Genomic DNA, 20,336 nt, shown 5'->3' with positions numbered 1-20,336 from the left:
GAGTAAGTGACGATGCGTCACGGCTAAGGCGTTACCTCGTGCCTCGTTTATTAATATCTATTTATGATGATACCTTGGCCCTTTGATGTTCTAAATGCTACTATCATTGAAATCTCGCCGTTTCAGTAAAATAAAGTTTTTTTGCATCTCTTTTAGGGCTGTCTCGTTAGTCTGTTTGGCAGATAAACATCACCTTTCGGAAAAAACGAGCGTGTGTCGATCGCGTGACGCTAATATGCATTTATCACTACAAACAAGCAGCTAAATATTAATATTATTTGTTATTTAAATGAAACCAATACTTAAATTTAAATTATTTGATTATTCATTGACATCCACTCAGTGTTTATTTAATAAACATATTATACTAAATCATTCGTCAAGTCATGAATGTCCGTATGACCGCTTATATTGCATGTTGGCCTCACCACGTGTAATATTGTAGTCACCTATAAATTACACCAGTTTATGACCAGCCATGTCCTGCATTAAATTAAACGTATTATTACATTGATCATGTTCCTATCATAAGATTTTAACCGTTTATAATCTATTTTATCGTTACGGCGATCTGTCAAGAAATAGGCAATTACCGTCCACTGGCATTAAGTACCTATGATAAAATTGAACTTAATCATAATCAGTATTAGGCCTTCAACATAGCAGCAATCAGTGATCGATCAGTTAAAGTTATTTTAAGCGCAGAAGCAGCAGAAATATTTATTGTATATATAGCACTCCAATAAGGCTCAATTCGTATTCCGGTTCCGAAAAGGTTGAACCAACTCGAAAACACTTTAATAACCAATTTCAAAAGAAGGAAGTTCTCGACGAGTGTGTATTTTCTCCACTGAAGATATTCGTTTCCGCGTTCGTGTAAAATAGTCCATATCTTTAAACAAACACGTCTCATTTTTCTATAAATATTGCCTATATTAGTGGGATCCATATGGCTGTGCTCCTTTTGATCTCCAAGGCTTGTTTGAACACGTTTATTGAAAAAATCTCTTAGTAAACTTTCATTACCCTTGCTTGGCTAACACGTTACACAGGAATATTTTTTAATTACTTTTCCGTATCTTCACACTGTAATACGTTGAAAAGGATTTTTAGCTGTGTCAACACTGAGTAAGTCGGGCTTGTTGGTTCAGTTGTAATTTATTAGTTTCGGAACGCGCAACTTCAGGTCAAATTGGGAGCAAAGATCAGGAAAGTTGAACCCGCTGAAATGTGGGATTTGTGGTCAAGGAAACCGAGGGTTAAGTTACACTTTAACTAGTGTTGTACAAGTTATACAATGGAACCGGGTCATTCAAATAAATGTTTTGTTAAACGTCTAGTAATAAGTTTTATTAGGTATTTGTATTTTAATTGGCGTGAAATAATAAAGTTCTTTGCTTCTTTTTTTCCATTTTCATATCAATAGTAAATTGGTTTCAATCGTGCCTTTATAATAAAGCCATTCTTTTCTTTAAAAAGAACATTTTTATAACGAAAAAAAAAAAATACTCCGAAAGACACAATATACTCAGTCACGCATATACAATTCTTCTGCAATATAACCTTATATTCTTGCTGATACTAATATGTATGGAAAATATGAAGGTGTCAGCCATTTGTTTTATAGATCGTGAGATTTCAGGACGAACTCGTTATAGCTTCACCTTGGAGACGATAAAAAGGATTTCTTACGAGTATATATATGTATGCACATATCTTCTTTTTCTTTATTTATAGTTATTTCTAAGTCAGCATACTTATATTGTGGATGGAATAGGTGAATTGTTGTCTGAATTCTGATAAACCTAAGCTGTTTCACGCAGTTTCTCTCCCGCGTTAAAGATTATTTTAAAGATTTAAGTCTAATTTGCCGGAATGCTATCTTCAGTTAAATTGTACCCATCTACACAGGATTATAAGGCTTTCTTGAAAACACAAAGTCATGAAAGTACACTTAAATTAATATAATTCTGATGTAATTAGGTACTTTTTGTTTGGCCTTATAATAAAGCGAAAACTAATTAATAAAACCGATGTGCGAGTTCAGATGTTTAATTAAAATTAATATCGAATCACCAGCTAAATCTGAATTTCTTTACAATTAAATGAAAAATAAAACACATTATTATACTTCTTTTCTTATTTGTTTATCGTTATATGTTGTGCTCAGGGAAAGCAGATATGCGTGACTGCGTTCGATTCTGTAAGAATTAAAACATCAGCTCTAAGCATTAACATTAATTAAAAATGATAAACAATAAAAATGTGGTGTCGCGTGCGGGAATTCGTAGGCAGCCATTTTGTTTCCTCTTTTGTATAACAGTATCGTTATTTTTGATATATTAAGTTCGTGAAAGCTTTCAGAAAAGAAATGTTTCTATTAACTTAGGTATCTTCGAACAGTTGTTGATGTTAGTAATTTTGAACTAAGTTTTTATGTTTGGAGTTTTTATTATAAGCTACTATATTTTTGATGCCCGTTGTTCTTCAATCATCCTTGAGAGATTTTTATTTGTTATCTTAAAAATATATTAAGATTTCAAGCTAACCAAGGCGTTGTGGGTAACAATTTATTTATAATTAGACATATATCGTTATTATTACGCTAGGCTGTGATGTCTACCTATGAATAGTCCCACTCACCTTTAAATATGTCGCTCATAAATCACACGCAGATATTATTTAATGAGCGCCTACGAATTAAGACATAAATTATAAAGACCTATCAGAAGTACGCCATATGGTGACACATTCGCCATACCACAACAGTTTATAATATTTCTTGCCAAATAAATCAGACATTTAAAATGATCTCTTGTTCTACAGCAACCGAAGTGCCAGCATGTTACACCGGTGACTCCTGGCGCGGTGTTACCCTGGAGGAGTTCATGTCCTGTCCTTGGAACCTGGCGAACAACCGGCAAACTCGCATGTTAGCTGACTTGGCGCTCGTCGGCTGCTACAACGGGACCCTAAAGCATCGGACCGCGGAGACTGACAGGGTACTCCTCGCGTCTGCTAAGAGGAACCTCGCTGCTATGGCGTACTTCGGCCTCACGGAGTTTCAGAAGGTAAGCCTTTGTAAAAGGACGATGGGCGTTTTGGTACCCTGTCCAACAGTGTTGATTTTAGTACCATTGCGTAGGTCTTGGCAAGGCAAAAAATGTTTACTATGACGACTAGTCCCAAATCTTTGTCCATTTCGCGTGACATCGACTATATAATAGAATGTATAATGTTCAAAAATCATCAATGTAGATGTAGTTCTTGAATCCAACTGTATTGAATAAAAACTGGTAAAGTAATAAAAAAACAGGAATTTGGCCTTCTTAGAATGTTTGCTTGCCCACTGCTTTAAATAAAGACTGTGCAAAACCTTTGCAGTTCACGCAGAACTAGCTTATTTATTTGATGAAAGTCTTTAAGTATCTACAATCAATTAAAGTTGAAAAGTCAGAAGACGATGTTTACATAGTACATATTACGACTCAATCTTGCTCCTCAAGAGGTGCTGAGAAAATGAAGAATTTCTTCTTAAAAAAAGATGAATAGAAATGTTTTGAACTTTTGTCAAATCAGATGGCGATTGTGTTTCCGTAGTAAGACTCCATAGACTATTACAATCTTTAGATTATAATAGAGTGTATCTCAAACAATGTAAGATGTATATTAACTTAGTTTAAAATTATTACACTGACGACATATGCCTCTTAATGATTTTGCCTATATGGATGACATACTTGTTGCTATGTCGATTCAATTTTTATCGTCACTCGGATCGGACAGCTAATTGAGGCAAGCCCCATAGTTTTTATTATTGTTCACGTAAATACCTTTCTAATGATATATCATATGTTACTGTTGGAGCGGGTACCAAATCCCATACAAAGTGCCCATTGTCCTTTGCTTTAGTTTACGATGAAAATGGTAATCCATTTGCAAAGCTGTGTTCCGCTAGTTCTCATTTTACCCGCTAGATTTATTCGGAGAGTCTTATAACTAGTCTTACTAAGGAGCATCGTGTTCCCCAGGTAACTAGATTGAGGAGATCAGATAGGCAGTCGCTCCACGCGAAACGATTTGGAAGCCGACCCCAACATTGTTAGGAAAAGCTAAGCAGATGATGAGACGATCGGTGCCTCTAGGAGGGCAAAATTAAACTAGTTGTAACTGGATCTTTTTATTTACCAAAAAACTGTCTGTAATAAAAAAACAGAACACAGGAAGCCACAATAGCCGAATTGTACTAAAGCAATTATAACAGTGCACGAAATAGAAGTTATCAGTACATGCAATCACATTAACTGCCAGTGCGACTGTTCGATAACTAATTGCTACATTTCGCGCTACCTTGTCCAATACAGATATCTGCGTATCGATAATCACAATCTATAAATCCAATAGGATTTTTTCAATGTTTGCTTTACACTTCTAAAAGCATTTAAAGCTTTAGTTACTACGACGAAATGTCTCCAGGATTAGATAACGACGGATTTGGTGAAATAAATTTTCAGTTTTGGGTTTCAGTTTTTAAAGTAATATTTGAATAATTTATTTTGAATTGATGTGATAACTTATCTTGAAGCTTCTCAATATCGGTCACTAGACAATTACTTTTAAATACGATTGTCATTTGTTTAAAATTGGAGGAGATAAGATTATAGGTACATATATCGAGCTGATAAGCAAATGAGCGATAGAAGGCCTAAATATAACTGCGAAATGAACATCATGCATGTAGAATTTGCCTAATGTAGGCAAACTAAGTTCGTTTTCCACTTACCTGCCGTAGGCTTAAAATTGCAATTCAGAGGCTGGCGTCTTGTCTTACGAGAGATCGCACTTACCTCATTGATTATTTAGCTTGCCTTCACCCGACGCAGTTACCTCAGCAGTCTATCTTCAGAATTCTGAAGAAATTTGCTCACGTTTTAATGAATAATTTACCTAACACTAGTAGTTGCTTCCTCGCAGTTTTAACAGCAGTTTAGTTTGCACATACATTTTGAACAGTAGGTGTATCATTTTCTTACTTGGATGAGATAGAAATAACAATATTTTATTTGTAGACTATAGTATCTACAATACGGTTAGTTATAGATAGTTCAACTCAGATTTGCGCGCGGCCCTATGTGTGCGTCGGCTTGTAAATATACAACTTTCATTCGTGTGACAGTGACGTCGTCCGAGCATGACGTGTTCTCATCGCTTTTTGTTATGGGTACAGTCGTTTACGAAAATGTCTAGTTCTTCACGGAGAAAATGTTTTAAGGAGTCAGGTAGCGTTTCAAAAAAATGAAACAACATTCAAAGCTTTTTATTATTACATTTTACAGTTTATCATTATTTTCTCATACGGCTTTTCAAATTGACATTGACAGTATCTAAGAAATAAATGAAGTGAAATATCTAAGATGAATTAAATACTCCTTACATATTTTCTAGCTCGGGGTACGCGGACAATAAATAAATGTGTGGACTAAGAATGTAAAAGACCTATAATTTAGTATAATAATGGAAACAAAATGTGTGGGGAATTTTAAAAAAATATATTGCTTCGCATAATGTCGACCAAAATAAGACGGAAATAATGAAACTCATAAATGAACGTTTAAGTCAAATTGATGAAGGGATGTTGGGTAATACTTGTCGACATGTACAAAAGAAAAAAGAAGAATACTATAGACATTTTGACATGGAGTCAAAATTTATAATTAACATTGGTGAAAGTAGCGAATCCGAAAATTCATCATTTGATTTTTCAAGTAGCGATACAGAATCATTATAAATAAATAAACTAAATTACGTAATAACTGTACTTTAAACAGCCGTATACAACACCTAAATAACTGTATTTGTACCCGACTGTACCTCTTGTCACGCACACAAAGTCACTGTATATGTACAAGGGTTACCCACACATAGGGCCGCGCGCACGACTGAGTTGAACTTACTATACGTCTGTATCAGTTACACCCATAATAAGATTACAATGTGCCCCTTATTTTCCAACCCAGTCGCTAAAAGAAATTGACACAATTTATTCCCTGGCTTCGAAAAAATGCCATCTAAGATACAAAATTTATAATACTCTTCTGAATATAAATGAGTATTTCTTAACCCTTTTGTTCTATTACTGTAATGTCATCGATTTTATTCACTTTAATCTTGCGTCGAATAGTGACATCTTTTCGTGTTACTTCACAACGTTTCTCGCTTCAGTGAACTATACTTCGGCCGTTCAGAGAATGCGTTCCTGACACCTATCAGTTAGTCACGACTAGTGATGGGCACAACATAACACTGAGTTCGTTATTTTAAGATTATTTTCGTTTTAAATTGGCGGAATCATTTGTTTTATATTTTAGTTATTTAAGTGGAAACCAAAAAAAGGTAATATTCATATAATAAAATTGTTTTATTTATTCTTTGTTACAAGTACATTGAATTGAATGTGCGAACAGAATATTAATCAGACTCCGATTTGCTTGAGGAGGTGGTGTCTTCATCATCATCTTCGCCTACATGTATAATTATATTATTATCAATAACAGAATCAATCCTGATATCTCGGTCTAACAAAAGCCGGGTAATCAAATAAAAACAGATCGAAAACACTTGAAAAACGTGGTCTATGCGCACGAAACGACAACGGACGACTGTTTTAGCGTCACAAAATGGCGGCCCATAACGCCATTTGGGGTTACCATTTTTAATCTAAGTATAAAAATGCGGTTTGGTCATAGTTTTATTTTTATATTTCATAAACGTTATAATTAAGTCTTATAGTCCATTATTTTCCAATTCTTAAAAAGAAAATCAAAACGTATTATTTTATATTATAACTGTATAAGAACAGATTACGATACTTGCCTGTTATTTTTAGCACAGCACTACAAAATATAAACCGCTGACATAACCTTGTAATAGCGCAGTATAGATTTAGAAAAATATTGTTTACCAAGTTATTTGACACTCAGTTTGGCACAAAATTATAACATTCATTGATTATTGATATAATAATGTTGTTTTAATGCTCCTCAATTGTTAAAACGGTAAACAACCAGCAAAAATATTTTTATCGTAACTGCAACGCCATTGCAAAGTTACGTCGTCAGTTCAATCGCGACGTGTCAGGAACGCATTCTCTGAATGGCCGAACTATAAATGTAGGTAAAATGAAAAACTCCAACACTAATGTCTATCCGAAGTGCACTATGTGGGTTTTACCTGAAAACTAAAACTTTTATCGTATGCTCTCCGTAATGTGAAGTTACTGTCGTGCTTGTACTCTTTGAAGGGGACTCAGTCTACAGACTGAGTAGTGAATAGACAAAGTTTCTCACTATGGATTTATGCTGCACTTCACGGGCTTTTTATTAGCCAACCAGCTTTACCTGAAAAATAAAACCAGGGCCTGACCTCGCAATCTTTCTACTTAGCTGACCCCGGTCTGCAAATGTTGCAGCAAATTCTTTTATGAAACGTGTTTTTTAATTGCCACATTTTTACACAAACTACGAATGCCACATAAGTAAAATTGCAGCATATAACGTAAATCCCGCATGTCATGGTCCCGGTATTACTTATTCTATGTCCAGTGACCCCGCAGAGATAAGCTTGGCCATTATTTGCACTTGAATCATTGTCGTATCTGCTGCGCCATTTGTCGCCGCACCGCCCAGCCACGGGCCGCACTGTTCTTTGTCCCAATGAATATTCATTGCTCATCCATAAACAGTATGGTTTTACTATGTTTTTTAGAAAAGCTATGATCCCTTTTTTCAAAGGATTAAGTTGAAAAGTTTATTTTAAAGTGAGGTTAAATAAATATTGCAATTACTTCGTATTTAGAACGTCTATTTTTGAATCCTTAGTTGGGTTATAAGCAGAATTTGCAATAGGTAAAACTATTTTTGCATGATGCACATACAACATCCAAGCCCCGTTCTATCTAATGCGCCCTGCAAAGGCTATACATATTTTCGTCGATATTCATGAAACTGAAATGGGTTCTTAGCTGACATTTTGTTGCATGAAACCTGCTTTGAAGGTGAGATCGGACTTACTTGTGTGCATACCGTTCCCTGAGGCGTGACTATGGTTTATGTAAGGAGTTATGTTAAACGCTGGCTTTGAGGAAACTAGGTTGCGCCGGTAGTGAACCGTATATAATATAAGTAACAAGTGACGCTACTAAGTACTTTTACGTGCATGCGCCGTTTAAACACGTCTTCAGAACTATTTCAGTGCAGATAATATTTATGATAAAGTATTCATATGTTTGTGCTCTATCTAGACTTTTTGTAATGCTTATTTAAGTTTGCGCTAAAGGCGTCATGTTTTAGGTAAAAAGTTTGTATGTTTTAGGAGAAGAATAAATGTTATGCTCTTTTGTTATCACGGTTATTTCTCGTAACGATTAACCTTAAAATGAATAAATGGTCTTTTATTTACACTTTGAAAACAACATCTATTTTATTCTATTTCAATACAAACATGATTACAGCAATTCTAAAAATACAAAAACTATTAAACAAAACACATTTTAAAATTAGTGAAGTCATTACATATTGTAATGTGGGCAGCGGTATAAGTTAATGGCTACCGACTAATCAATCTCAGCTGTCAAGCTGCGCGTCACGTGCGGAAGAACCGCGCTCCCCGAGGAACAATTAAACGCGGTATTATGCACGGAGTAAGGATAGAGCGAAGATGCCATTGTGCGGGTAGGTCAGGCACCTTCTTCTAGGTCAAATTCGTACGGTGGCCATGACCAAAATGAGTGATCTACAAAGACGTTCGGGTTCTTTGAGACCCACTGTCAACGATTGCAAAAAATTGTCGGGTCCAAACAAGGCGTATAAGGGTGAAACAGTGACGTTCCTCGCCCCCTCATTTTTCCGCTACTTTCTTATGGGATTTATGGCACCTCCGCTAGTCATTTTGTTCTCCATAGTATTATGTGACTGCTTATGAGAATAACCATTAAAACGAAGTGCCTTTTATTTCTATACGACTGCAGAAGGGTTGGATTTTATTTAGGTTTAGAGGTTGTCAGAAATGAGGTGTTAATAGATTCTTTTGAGGGCTCGTCATGGGGTAGCTTTATTGCCTTTCGGATGAAAGGGTTAGAGATAGTAAGATTAAGATTTTATCTTGTAGAGATCCTTTTAGGTCATGAGTAATTTGATATACTTAGCTGTGAGGTATATTTTGTATTTAAATTTAGGAAATCATAAATCGCTCAATGCCTTGACGTCAATTATAAAACTTTTCTGCACCGGATTACGCAACCAATTAATGTTGTTAATAGATACCTTAATTAATACGATTTCATTGGTGAATTTGCAATTGACATTAGTTTATGCACTACGCATTTCGCATGACTGTGATTGAATTTTAAAAGTCCATCACCTTGTATAATAAGAATTCTATCACAAGGCTGAATTGCAATACAGCAATCCCGTATAAGTAGGTCGTATGACTAATTTACTACTATAACTAGGAATATAGCTCTCGCATATGAATCAGAAAACTACAAATACCGTAAACCGACTTTCCTACTGGTATTCGAAATAATAATTGTTACTATGGCGGAATTATTACCAGAATAAATTAATAAATTATAGCCAGAAAGCCGCAGAACTTGTAGTAATATATTTTTTCGCATAATATTTTGTGTCTATACCTAAATAGGTCAGTTCAGGTTAGTCCAACGTCATCGATCAAATCACCGCTTTTCGATCCCCAGTGGATCTACGAATATTGAGTTTAGAACTGAAAAGCTAATAAAAACAAAACCTGCTTTGAGCAACTATGTTCTAACTCTGGCTTGAAACACGAACTATCAACATATCTTTGTACCTATATGCAATCATGATTTTACATGCATAAGAGTCAAGAATGTAGTCACATATCTGTTATCGCTAATATTTATCTTAGCAGCATAAACGTTGTCATGTACCCCAGTTGTAATGGCAAGCTGTAGCTAATTGGCGCAGGCACACAGGTATTATGACGACAGACTAGCTATAACATCACACCTATTAGAAAGGATAACATTTTGATGGCGTCCAAAGACGACAAGTTATTGCACATATTATTATTAATTGATTGATGATATAATAAACCAGCTGTAAAATACAAATACTAGAAGGCACAACCCTAACACACCGCATATAACTCATAAATATACGAATACATGTAAATAATAATTATCATTCTGGATTTTTCCGTCGTCGCGCCGCGGCTTTCAAATTATTTCCACGGAGGGGTAAGGGGCTGAATATTCGCTTATGTGGCGGAAAATCTGCTAGTCGCGCGAAATATCTTTTATTCTATTATAACCCTCTTTCTACTCTCGTACCATAAATAATGTATTAGCGTGTTTCACGTCTTCATGACTCGTAAAGTTTGAAATACAAAAGAAGTACGCAGTTTTTGCTCTGGCCTAACAGCAGCTCCTAATATTCTATATGTTGATTTGCTAATTAGATATAGAATTCATGATCACATTAGCCTCATGCCAAAACAACAGATATGTAGATAAAATATGGAAAACGGCCGATTGCTAAATTACGCCTTAATAAGGCAGATTAGTAACTACTCGTATTTATATCTTTAAAATCTCAGATATGGTGGTTTATACTTATTTATCCTTGTGCAGATATCCCAGTACGTGTTCGAAGAGACGTTCAACCTCTTGTTCGCGGTGCCGTTCACGCAACACAACGCGACTGTGTCGGGGTCTACCCTGGCCGCGCTCTCGCCCTCGCAAGTCGCGCACATCAAGCGGCTCAACTCACTCGATCTAGAGCTCTACGAGTTTGCCAAGAACCTCATGTTCAAAAGGTATGTTTAATGTTTACTCATTCACAGTAATTAGTTATGGTTTCATGCCAAGCGCGTAGGACTTAACAAATAAACCTACATACATCTCATCTCAATTTACTTTAGTCAACTGTAACTACACGGCTCACGACTGTTTTGCATGTGTTATGCCAAAAGTGAACAGTCCAGTGTATCTACTATTTATCCCGCTCCGAGTAGTGCCCACAATTTCTTTTCGATTTCCAATACCGGATCCGGTTTTACATAAAATCGAAATTTTCATCGCGCCAATCTCGGCTCAGCAATCGCAATCGCAATCCAATTTCGAAGAGGATAGCGCTATAACACTAAGCTCGCCCTCCTAGTATATTTGTATCGCATTGATAGCACAAAAACCGTTATTTGTTAACGTTTTTAGTTCGACAACCGGCGTCGGCGTAAAATGAAATTCCTTATAAACCCGAATCTCGACGAGCCGTAGCGAATGCGTGACCGAATTTTTTACATTTACACAAACCAAGAGTTATCAAGTAAGGATCGGCTGTTTTACGTCTCGCACGGTTCGCTAACAATGTGGTTTAACGACGTGAAAGGTTTTAGGGTTCCATATCGAGGGTGATAACAAAATGCTTTAGTTAGGGATGCTTTCACATACATGTGTTAGCATGTCGTTAAAATGGAATTAGTTTTGGCCGTCTACCAATAAATACCTTCATATAGTAACACGAGCTAAATGTATGATAGTCTTTACCATTTAAATACTAAACATTAATCTGCGTGCCGAATTTGGGCGTCGAATTCACGCTCGGCCAGATTTGGTCCGCATACGATACATACTTAAGGCGCGACCTCGACATGTCCCCCTGACCCCGAGGATATAAGTTGAGAAACGTCGCTTTAGATTGGGTTTCTAATCTAAAGGGATATCAACTGTGCCCTTTATACTCCACGTTTGTGGTATTCACGCTTGATTCGATAGAATTTCTTTTATTTCTTCACTACGGCCCGAAACGGACAGAGTAAAACTTCGATAACTGTGTCAAAGTAATTTTGTCTCTTGGAGAATTTGAGTCTCGCTCGGTTTGAGTACGTTTGGACGAATTTAAGGAATCCAGCACAAACATTGTGTTGTTAATTGAGCTGTATAATGCTTTGTGATTGCTGGAGCAATTTGTACGGAGGGTATGTAGACGGCTTTAGCGGAGCGTCGTACGTGTTCCGACGTATCAACACCTGCGCCGCGTAATGTATGACCTAATTACTTGTGCAGATTCGAAGCGCTGAAGAAACGCGATACGGACTTCGAGTACCGATGGCGGCACCTGGGCGAGGTGGCGCGCTCCGGAGTCACGGAGTTCGACTGGGATAGCAACCTGGAAGACGCCACCACCGAGAAGTACCGCGGCAAGTAATGCGCCCGCCTCCCCACCACCCTAGTGCGTACACTAGTCATAGATAACCACACTCAATGAATAAATTATTTTTATTCATCAGTCTCGCCGAGACATGTAAATATTATTAGGATGCGTTAAGTACAGTTCTCAGAGCGATAGTGCGATAACAAATTGATTTTGATCGCGCTGTACAAATGAGTTTTTTTTATTTAATTTTATTACACGTCGTGCATTTATAAAGATATTCTAAAATCTTAGAAGATTATTTTATATATTTTTTTTATTTTCTTTGGCAACGTTATATTTTTTTATTTGTAGATAAAATGCGCTCTAAATCCATCCTTTGTAGTTAATAAATTACATAATTACATACAATATATTATAAATATATCTGTAGTGGATATGTAATGTTGATCTATATTGTTGAATGAATGTTGACGTTTGATAGATACAGGGTAGGTAATGCATCTAGGTTGAACCCAACGAAGTGTAGCCTTTAGTGTAATCGTTACTATTAAATACCCAGTGAATAGCGTCAGAAGTTCCACTCCGAAGAAGTATAATCCGCGATTTAAGCGAACGACTCATCATGAGCTATCCAAACGAGTTCTCGAAATGGATTTCAAATCTTGGACGTATATTCTTCGTCGTAGAAGTTATGAGAGGACCCGAGGTAAGCGGTCACAGCCGGGACGTGGTTCGATGACGTCCGAATTTATTTCCCAACCAGATTTTCTCATTTAAAAAGAGAACAGGATGCGGTCAATTGCGATTGCTTGTGATTGAATCGAAACGGGTGATTGATCGTGTGGACAATGTGGGAGATTCGAGAGACGGGAGCGACCGCGATCACTAACGCGTAGCTTATTTATTGGCATTACTTATCAATTGAGTTATGAACGGTTCCTGTCCAAAATGACTGGATATTAAGCTATTGGTTGTTATACAAATCAGTTCCTAAAAAAGTCGTTTTCAATCGACCGAATTAAGCATCCTTTTTGTCCGTACAACTGAGAAGCTATCCGAATATCTCGGAGTTCTAACTTGATATGATAATCGAATGAATTGCTCAGGATACCTCAAAATTGTGAAATAATTAGTTATTTTCTGCTTTTGGCTATCGATCAATCCTTAATAAGTATTCCCAGTCTGGAATGTTCGGGCGGTATCGATATCGCGTTGTAATATTTACTTTTGTTTTCTATTCGATATCGTTAGTGTAACCCCATCGGTCTCGACGCCCGGTGTGCGCGGCACAAAGGGAATACGTCTATTAATACGTAATGTACAGTCGAGTTCAAAAGACAAAGGTACGAATATTATGCACCGCATATTACGTTCGCCATTCTTGAGGGTTTTGGTATTTCGAGTGCACTCAATTTTGTAGTGCATCTATATTTAGTCAAGCTACTGACTGTACCTTAAAACGTAATGAAATGCATGCAAGATTTGAATCTAAGTGGGTTTATTAAGGTCGGGTCTTTTTAAACTTCTTTTTTTTTACTTTTATCGATTGGAAAACAATAAAATTCTCAATAAAAATTTGACCAAAGAACAAAAATGAGTGCTATGTATGTTTGTTCTCATATTGAGTTAAGTTTGAGGTTAAGTTTTATTTTAGGAAACTCTGTAATTTGGCTGTAGTTTAATAAAAAAAAAACGTAAAACAATCAATAGATCAAATACCTAGTTAAAAAAAATTAAAAAGTATTTAATATTTACGATAAATTTTTAATTAAACTAAAGTCATATTATTCGAGCCTATTTACTCTTAAGTGAATCGAGAAGTACTCTGTACCATGCAGCTGTAAATAAAACAATGTGTTCGATGTGTTGTTTATTATTAGTTAGATTAAGCAATATTTTTTATACAGCCAATACGTGAATACGTACATTATTATATTTATTTTAGTTTCCTTATTGTTTTATTACTAAATAGTAAAAAGGTCTGATTGTTAAGTTCGTCAGCTATTTTATATCTCAGTCACGTTTTCGCGGTATTTTCTTTTAGAAATAAACTGCAGACGTCATCTATGCCCCATACCTCCTGCTCAATGGATTTGTTTTTTTTTTTATTAATGTAACTTTAGTGTTGTGAAACATTGTCGGTTTTACGGTTATTCAAAAAAATCGACTAAACAGAACAAAGTGCTAGCACAAATAAATGCTGTGTTCAATTCGCAGTTGGCAACTGAAAAACAACTGAAATATAAAGCTTTTATTTTGCACGAAGCCAACGTACCTAATGTATTGAAATCGAAATATAGCATTCAAACAGCAATAGCGAAAGTAAACCTACAAACAAGTCTATACCGACTGTTTGCATTTATTCTTAGGGCGAGTGCATTTCGTATTTCATCCTGTGTACGCTATTCTAGACTCTAAACCACTGTATTAAAGCTTAAAATTAAGATGTCCTTGTTGAAGTGTAAGGGAATTGTGTATCAAAGCGATTTTTGTTTTTAAAACTATTGAAACGGTCGGTACCGAGTCACGACAGACTTTTCAATTATTTTTTTTGTATAACACTTGTTGTAAACTCCTAACTTGTCAGTTTGAACAAAACTGTTTACAGTAAATTTTTTTGTTAAATATTCCATAATTGCTGCATTTAAAGTACAATTTTACGTTTTGAAACCAAGTTATTTTACAATCAATGCATTTGTCATATTTGTGTTTATTTTCTAATTATTCTTTTTGTAAACTAAAAGCTTTTGAAATGTAAAATATTAAAAGTAATCGCAACTGAAATAAAAAAATAATATTGTATAAAATATTGTATCCCGTTTAAAATGATCCCTATACTACAAATGGTGCGGATTTTATGTAGTCGTGTATATAATTTGTAATATGTAAATGTTCTGAAGCCGAGTGACAATTAGGCGCAGAGTGTGGATACCCCACTCCAGCGATTGATACGTCGGCTCTTGACAATAACGTTTATAGGTCACTTCAATTTAGTCCTTTATACTGAATTGTATGCAAGCCAGTGTATGGACCTGTTTCTTTATACGTAGATAAAAAGACATTTTACGAATTACTTTATAGCCGTACGTCCGGTCACAACGGATCTGTCCAAATGATATCCGGATCCAAGCGAAAATAAAATACAGCTCGGATTACATCTCGGCAGATCCTGCTGTTGCCGACTGTACTTTTATTTATCTCAATAATTTGAGAGCTGTCTCAATATCGATGTTACTCTCATAATTAGTTTATCGAATTAGTAATAAGTCTCGATAAATGTATGTATATTTTTCTGTGTGTAAAATAACGCTAAGCCCTGTGATATAAAAAAGATTGCACCCAATGTTTTGCAGTAATATCCTTTTTTGAAATTAATGAAATGCATTTTACTTTGGAAGTTGCCTTGATATGTTATGCTTGACGAGTGTATATAGTAAATTCATAGGAAGTATCATTGGTCTAAGTGACGTGGATAACTTATAAACGATGGGTGCATAAGCCATAAGGTAAGTTAGCCATATAGAGCACGTAAACTTATTGTGGTGACATGATAATAACCTAGATACCTAATAGTATGTATCGTATGTACCTACAGCACACCACCGGTACAGTTCGCGTTGTCTAGTACCAAATTATTTAGCGTTTAGTTATGTTTTTTAAGTTCCCGACTGAACCAAAATATAGTACTTTATATTGTGTTAACGATCACCGAGTAATAAAAACAAGCGAAACTACTCTTTGGTTTTATTTGAAACACATACGTCGCGACAGCCAACTTAACGACTCTTGCGACGACAGATTTATGGGCGTGGCCAATGTAACTCACTGGAATGTACGAAAACTACATAACCCGCATCTGATAAGCTCTTAATTAACTAAATAATGCGCGGAAAAAATGTTGATTAAATAACTTGAGCCGCTAAAGTCCAATTACCTAAGGCTGGTCTTGCGCACAAAAACTGGTATCTTGCCGAGCTTTATTTTTCTAAATATGTCCGTATATGGAGAGAGTGGTATGTGTGTAGCGTAGCGGGAGCGACGTGCAGGAAGCTCGAATGGTCGAATTTGCATTTATGTCATTAGGCTGCATCCGTCGGCGTCGGCCGGCGGCGACCGGGAGCCCAGCGTCCCGAACACAACACCCCACTCGGGAATAATGTTTGTTATGTCTACACAATCACTGCTATTCTCATAGACAAATTGGTTTTCCATTCTAGTTGAATACAGACCCTTTCATCTGGAAAATAGTCTGCGAATTCATAGATATGCAGAATATTTATATTAAAACCACTCTAAGATAATGGCTTGTGTTCCCTCACAATACAAAAGTATAAATTATAACAGAGTGGCCATAAACACCAATAAACTATATAAGAGTCCCCGCATCATAACAGATCAGTGAATAAAGAATTATTGGCGAATGTAGGTCAGGCGGTGCTCGACCGATCGTGTGTAGGCTACGATCAATTTAAATAATGCAGGCACATGTGGAGTGTTTAACTTACTTTTATTAAAATATTCGCGAGCTCTAAACCCCTCGTCACACCTAAAGGGTCGACAGAGATGTAGGTTAGAGGGACCTTGACAATCAGGCCCCGTGTGGCACGGGGAGCAGTCAGCTTGGTCCCTCTCTGTAACAGGGTACCCGGACAACGGATATCCCAATGACCCAGCAGAAGCATCGCGCCTATCTGCATAATAATTCCATTCTTCGAATACAAATCACCCATTGTGAGGCCCATGTCCGGTAGCGACACCAATTTAAAAATTTCAATATAAAAATTCCAAATTCCATTAAAAAGACAAAGACTACATTTCACGAGTAACAGTCGCATAACCAATTCATTGTAACATAAAGTAATGAACAGACAAATAGGCACTTACGATATCAAATTCGATGCGTCTCCATACTTCAGTCAGATAAGATCAGAGTATAATAAAACGAGCGCATTTCCAGTAAGTGGTGTTTGGTGGCTCTTACGGTGCATTAAGATGCACGCCGGGACGTTTCCCGACCGTCTCTGGTTACTTTGACAGATTTCTAACGAAACTATAGTTTGAACGGTGCTCCGTACGTTTCTTGGAAATCAAGAAATAGCACCCGAATTGTATTCCGGCTTTTTTTAACGACATGATAAAAATCATGTGGCGGCTTTAAAAGTGGGCTTTTAATAATATTTTGCGTTGACGTATTTATTAAGAAGATGTTGTTAAAACTTAGAAATTCGCAATTTCCATAAATCTGTTGGCGTCACAAAAACGTTATATTTTATTGACAAAATTAACCAGACCATCAACATTTACTTCAGAAATGAACTGAACTCTTAAGTTGTTTTTGCAAAGCTGCGAGACCCAAAAGTAAGCAAACATGCATTGGAAGCAGTCTAACGAAGCTGAACGCTTAGACACAACACAATACGGGTTTGTGGAAACCATTGTTTTGAGTAAATTGAACGAAATGCATTAAGATAAAGAGGGTTTTATTCCTGAGCGAATGAGCGATGTTGTTTCCAACGAGACACTTTACTGTTTAAGCGACTGAAGTTCTACAAAGGAGGGAAGCGTCTAAAAAGCTTTCAGAACTCGCAGTACTGAGTCCGCACTCTTTGTCTTAACGCTGTTTCTTGTGATCGGCCATTGTGTCCTTATCGTGCCAGCAGTTATCTGCCGGGTTTAGGCACCAATTTATAGTTATTATACGGGCGGGCCTAAGGGCACACCGGTTATTACGGTCCGCCTTTGTTTGGCCTGATAAAGGGCCACTAAAGGTATTGAACAGTAAGGTTGACTCACGAATCGAACGTACTGACATTAATTGACTCCGGCGTTTTATCTTGTTTGTGGGTGCGAAACTATAAATTAGTTTAGACCTTGTTTGAGTTTCGATAAATATCTTTATTGACCAATTGTTGGTTTATTTGCTTGGAACATGTATTTGGCTTATCATCTGCCTAGCCTTTTCCAAATATGCAAGCTGATATAATAAAGCGGAAACGTTTTTTGTTTGTTTGTACCTCAACGGCTCCGAAACTATTGAACCGATTTGAAAAATACTTAAAATATTTTGTAGGGTTACGGGAATTCCCCCGGGAACCCGAAAGAAGTCACGGGAAACAGCCGGTCAATTATATTTGAGTTCATACCTTCATTCTGATATTGTAAGTAATCAGAGTAATGTCGACGTACAACAGCAGCATACATCTTAGAGTAATCTGATACTGAATCTGGCCTTCTTAGGGAAACAAAAAAAAAACGTGCCTTTAATAAACAACAAAATGCAAACGAGTAGGTAGCCGATACGCCCATGTGATTCAATGAATCTATGAGAACGAGATAAGTTTATATTTCAGACAGGACATTTATTTCGCTACACGTTCGCAACACCCACGCTATTAGTATCAGCGGTCGTAAGTACTAGGGCAACAAGCTTACTCAGAGGTGTCTTATCGTAAACGCGTTCAAAGGTAGGAACGCAACGCTAGCCAGCTACCGTACCGTAAATAAAATTAGCTTTTCAATAAATAATTTATGAGTGGTGACGGGTCAGAGTCTCATTAATCCCACAAGAACGCTGAGCTAACAAAAGGATATTGTTTGAAGGGCCATCGTTGGTAATAAAACAGTATTGGTACTCGCTGGTGCTCACGGCTCGGCAATGGCGCGTGAAAGCTGTCTCACCTTTGTTATTTTGTAACAATCATTCGTTGTAATGCTGGCGATGATTTATTAAAGGAAATTAGATCAAAGTTTGAGTGTACTTTAAGTAGGTTGGGTTATAATTAGAGATAATCAAAATGTTTAAGTATCCGTATCTACTTAACACAGTGTAATGAGGGTTTTCTAAAATGGCGTCCACGAGGTGGCAGCACCGAGTCGTCAGGTCCAGGTAACTGTCAAAGTGCTTATCTTTACTATGAATAGTGAACGATTTTAGTGTTTTTTTTTTATTTTATAATTAAAGCACTGCATTATTGTTTTACTATTGCGGTTGAGTAAATAAAAAAAACTAAATCATATTGTTTTAACAAATTTTTCAACAAGCTTTTCCTTAGTACCAGTGACTTTTGCACCCTCTCTCTTAGCTCAATTTTTAGTTCGGAAACCTTATTCTGACCGTAGTCCATAATAAAATCAATAACACTTCCAATATAACAGAATTTCAATAAACAATAAGTTCGGCACCTACAATTCCATACTATTTGACAGCTGTTTGGACCAGACGCATACGTGGCGCCACCCGGTGGCAGAAAAAATTTAAAAAACCCTCATTATGGAGAATTCTCTCCGTAATTATTCGCGATTGGAAATCATATTTTAGGTGGTAAGTACCTAAGTTTTAAATTATATTATTTTACTTTTGTAACAAATAAATGGTTTTTACGACTAATTATATTCTATAGTGAACTGTTCGCCAGATCGGTGTTGATTGGGATCTTAATGAAGATTGATCTGTGTGGGTGTTAACGATTTACAAAGACAATAAAATAAACCGTTGTCATTCATTCTAGACGATGCAGTTTCTTTGAAAACTCATTTATTCTTTTTATAACCACACACATGCTCAATATTCTTGCACTTTGAGACTAAACATAAGAAAAACAATGACCATAAGTTACGTACATAAGTAGATACCTATCGATGTTGTGTTCCCAATAGCAGCTACTTATTACCAAACTCTTGAACACCTATGTATAATACAAAATGATGAATGAAAAGTGATAACATCTTTTATATGTAAATGTTATTACATAAATATTTGAGCATAAGGGAACGTTTCTGGGAAATATTTTTTCTCATCAAATACATAATTCATATGTAGGTGTAGGTAGGTGCTTACTTACTAAGTAAGAGGTACGTTTTATGTGCTGAATTATTTATGGCGCTATCCTAAGTCTTAGTACACCTTAATTTATTAAGCAGTTCCTATTTCTCGCTCGGTATATGATGGATTACGCATCTTATAAAATTTTCTGTCCTTACCAGTTGACTTAATGAAAAGGTAAGTGAAACTCTCGAAAAGATTTTTGTCCCATTAATTATTAAAGTCACCTCTTACTTTAGCTTACGATAGCTAAGATATCATACAAAATACATGTGTGCTAAAAGCATAGCTTCGGCCAAAACATTTAGTGACTTATGTAA

At 36.3% G+C, this 20,336-nt stretch overlaps 1 protein-coding gene across 1 annotated transcript in view; it reads left to right on the top strand.

Annotated features, from left to right (window-relative positions):
• The window catches only part of LOC124639102 (heparan-sulfate 6-O-sulfotransferase 2), a 55,911-nt gene extending 39,983 nt beyond the window's left edge, over positions 1 to 15,928 (top strand). Inside the window, exons 6-8 of the mRNA XM_047176335.1 lie at positions 2,827 to 3,071; positions 10,670 to 10,854; positions 12,104 to 15,928. Of these exons, the coding sequence (XP_047032291.1) occupies positions 2,827 to 3,071; positions 10,670 to 10,854; positions 12,104 to 12,245 (572 nt within the window). The 3' untranslated portion in view covers positions 12,246 to 15,928. The remainder of the gene's footprint in view (positions 1 to 2,826; positions 3,072 to 10,669; positions 10,855 to 12,103) is intronic.
• Positions 15,929 to 20,336: the final 4,408 nt, after the last annotated feature.

Source organism: Helicoverpa zea, chromosome 2 (assembly GCF_022581195.2).
Source record: "Helicoverpa zea isolate HzStark_Cry1AcR chromosome 2, ilHelZeax1.1, whole genome shotgun sequence".
Classification (NCBI taxonomy): Eukaryota; Metazoa; Arthropoda; class Insecta; order Lepidoptera; family Noctuidae; genus Helicoverpa; species Helicoverpa zea.
The sequence above is the reverse complement of the archived record's forward strand: the minus strand, read 5'-3'. Positions and strand labels throughout refer to the sequence as shown.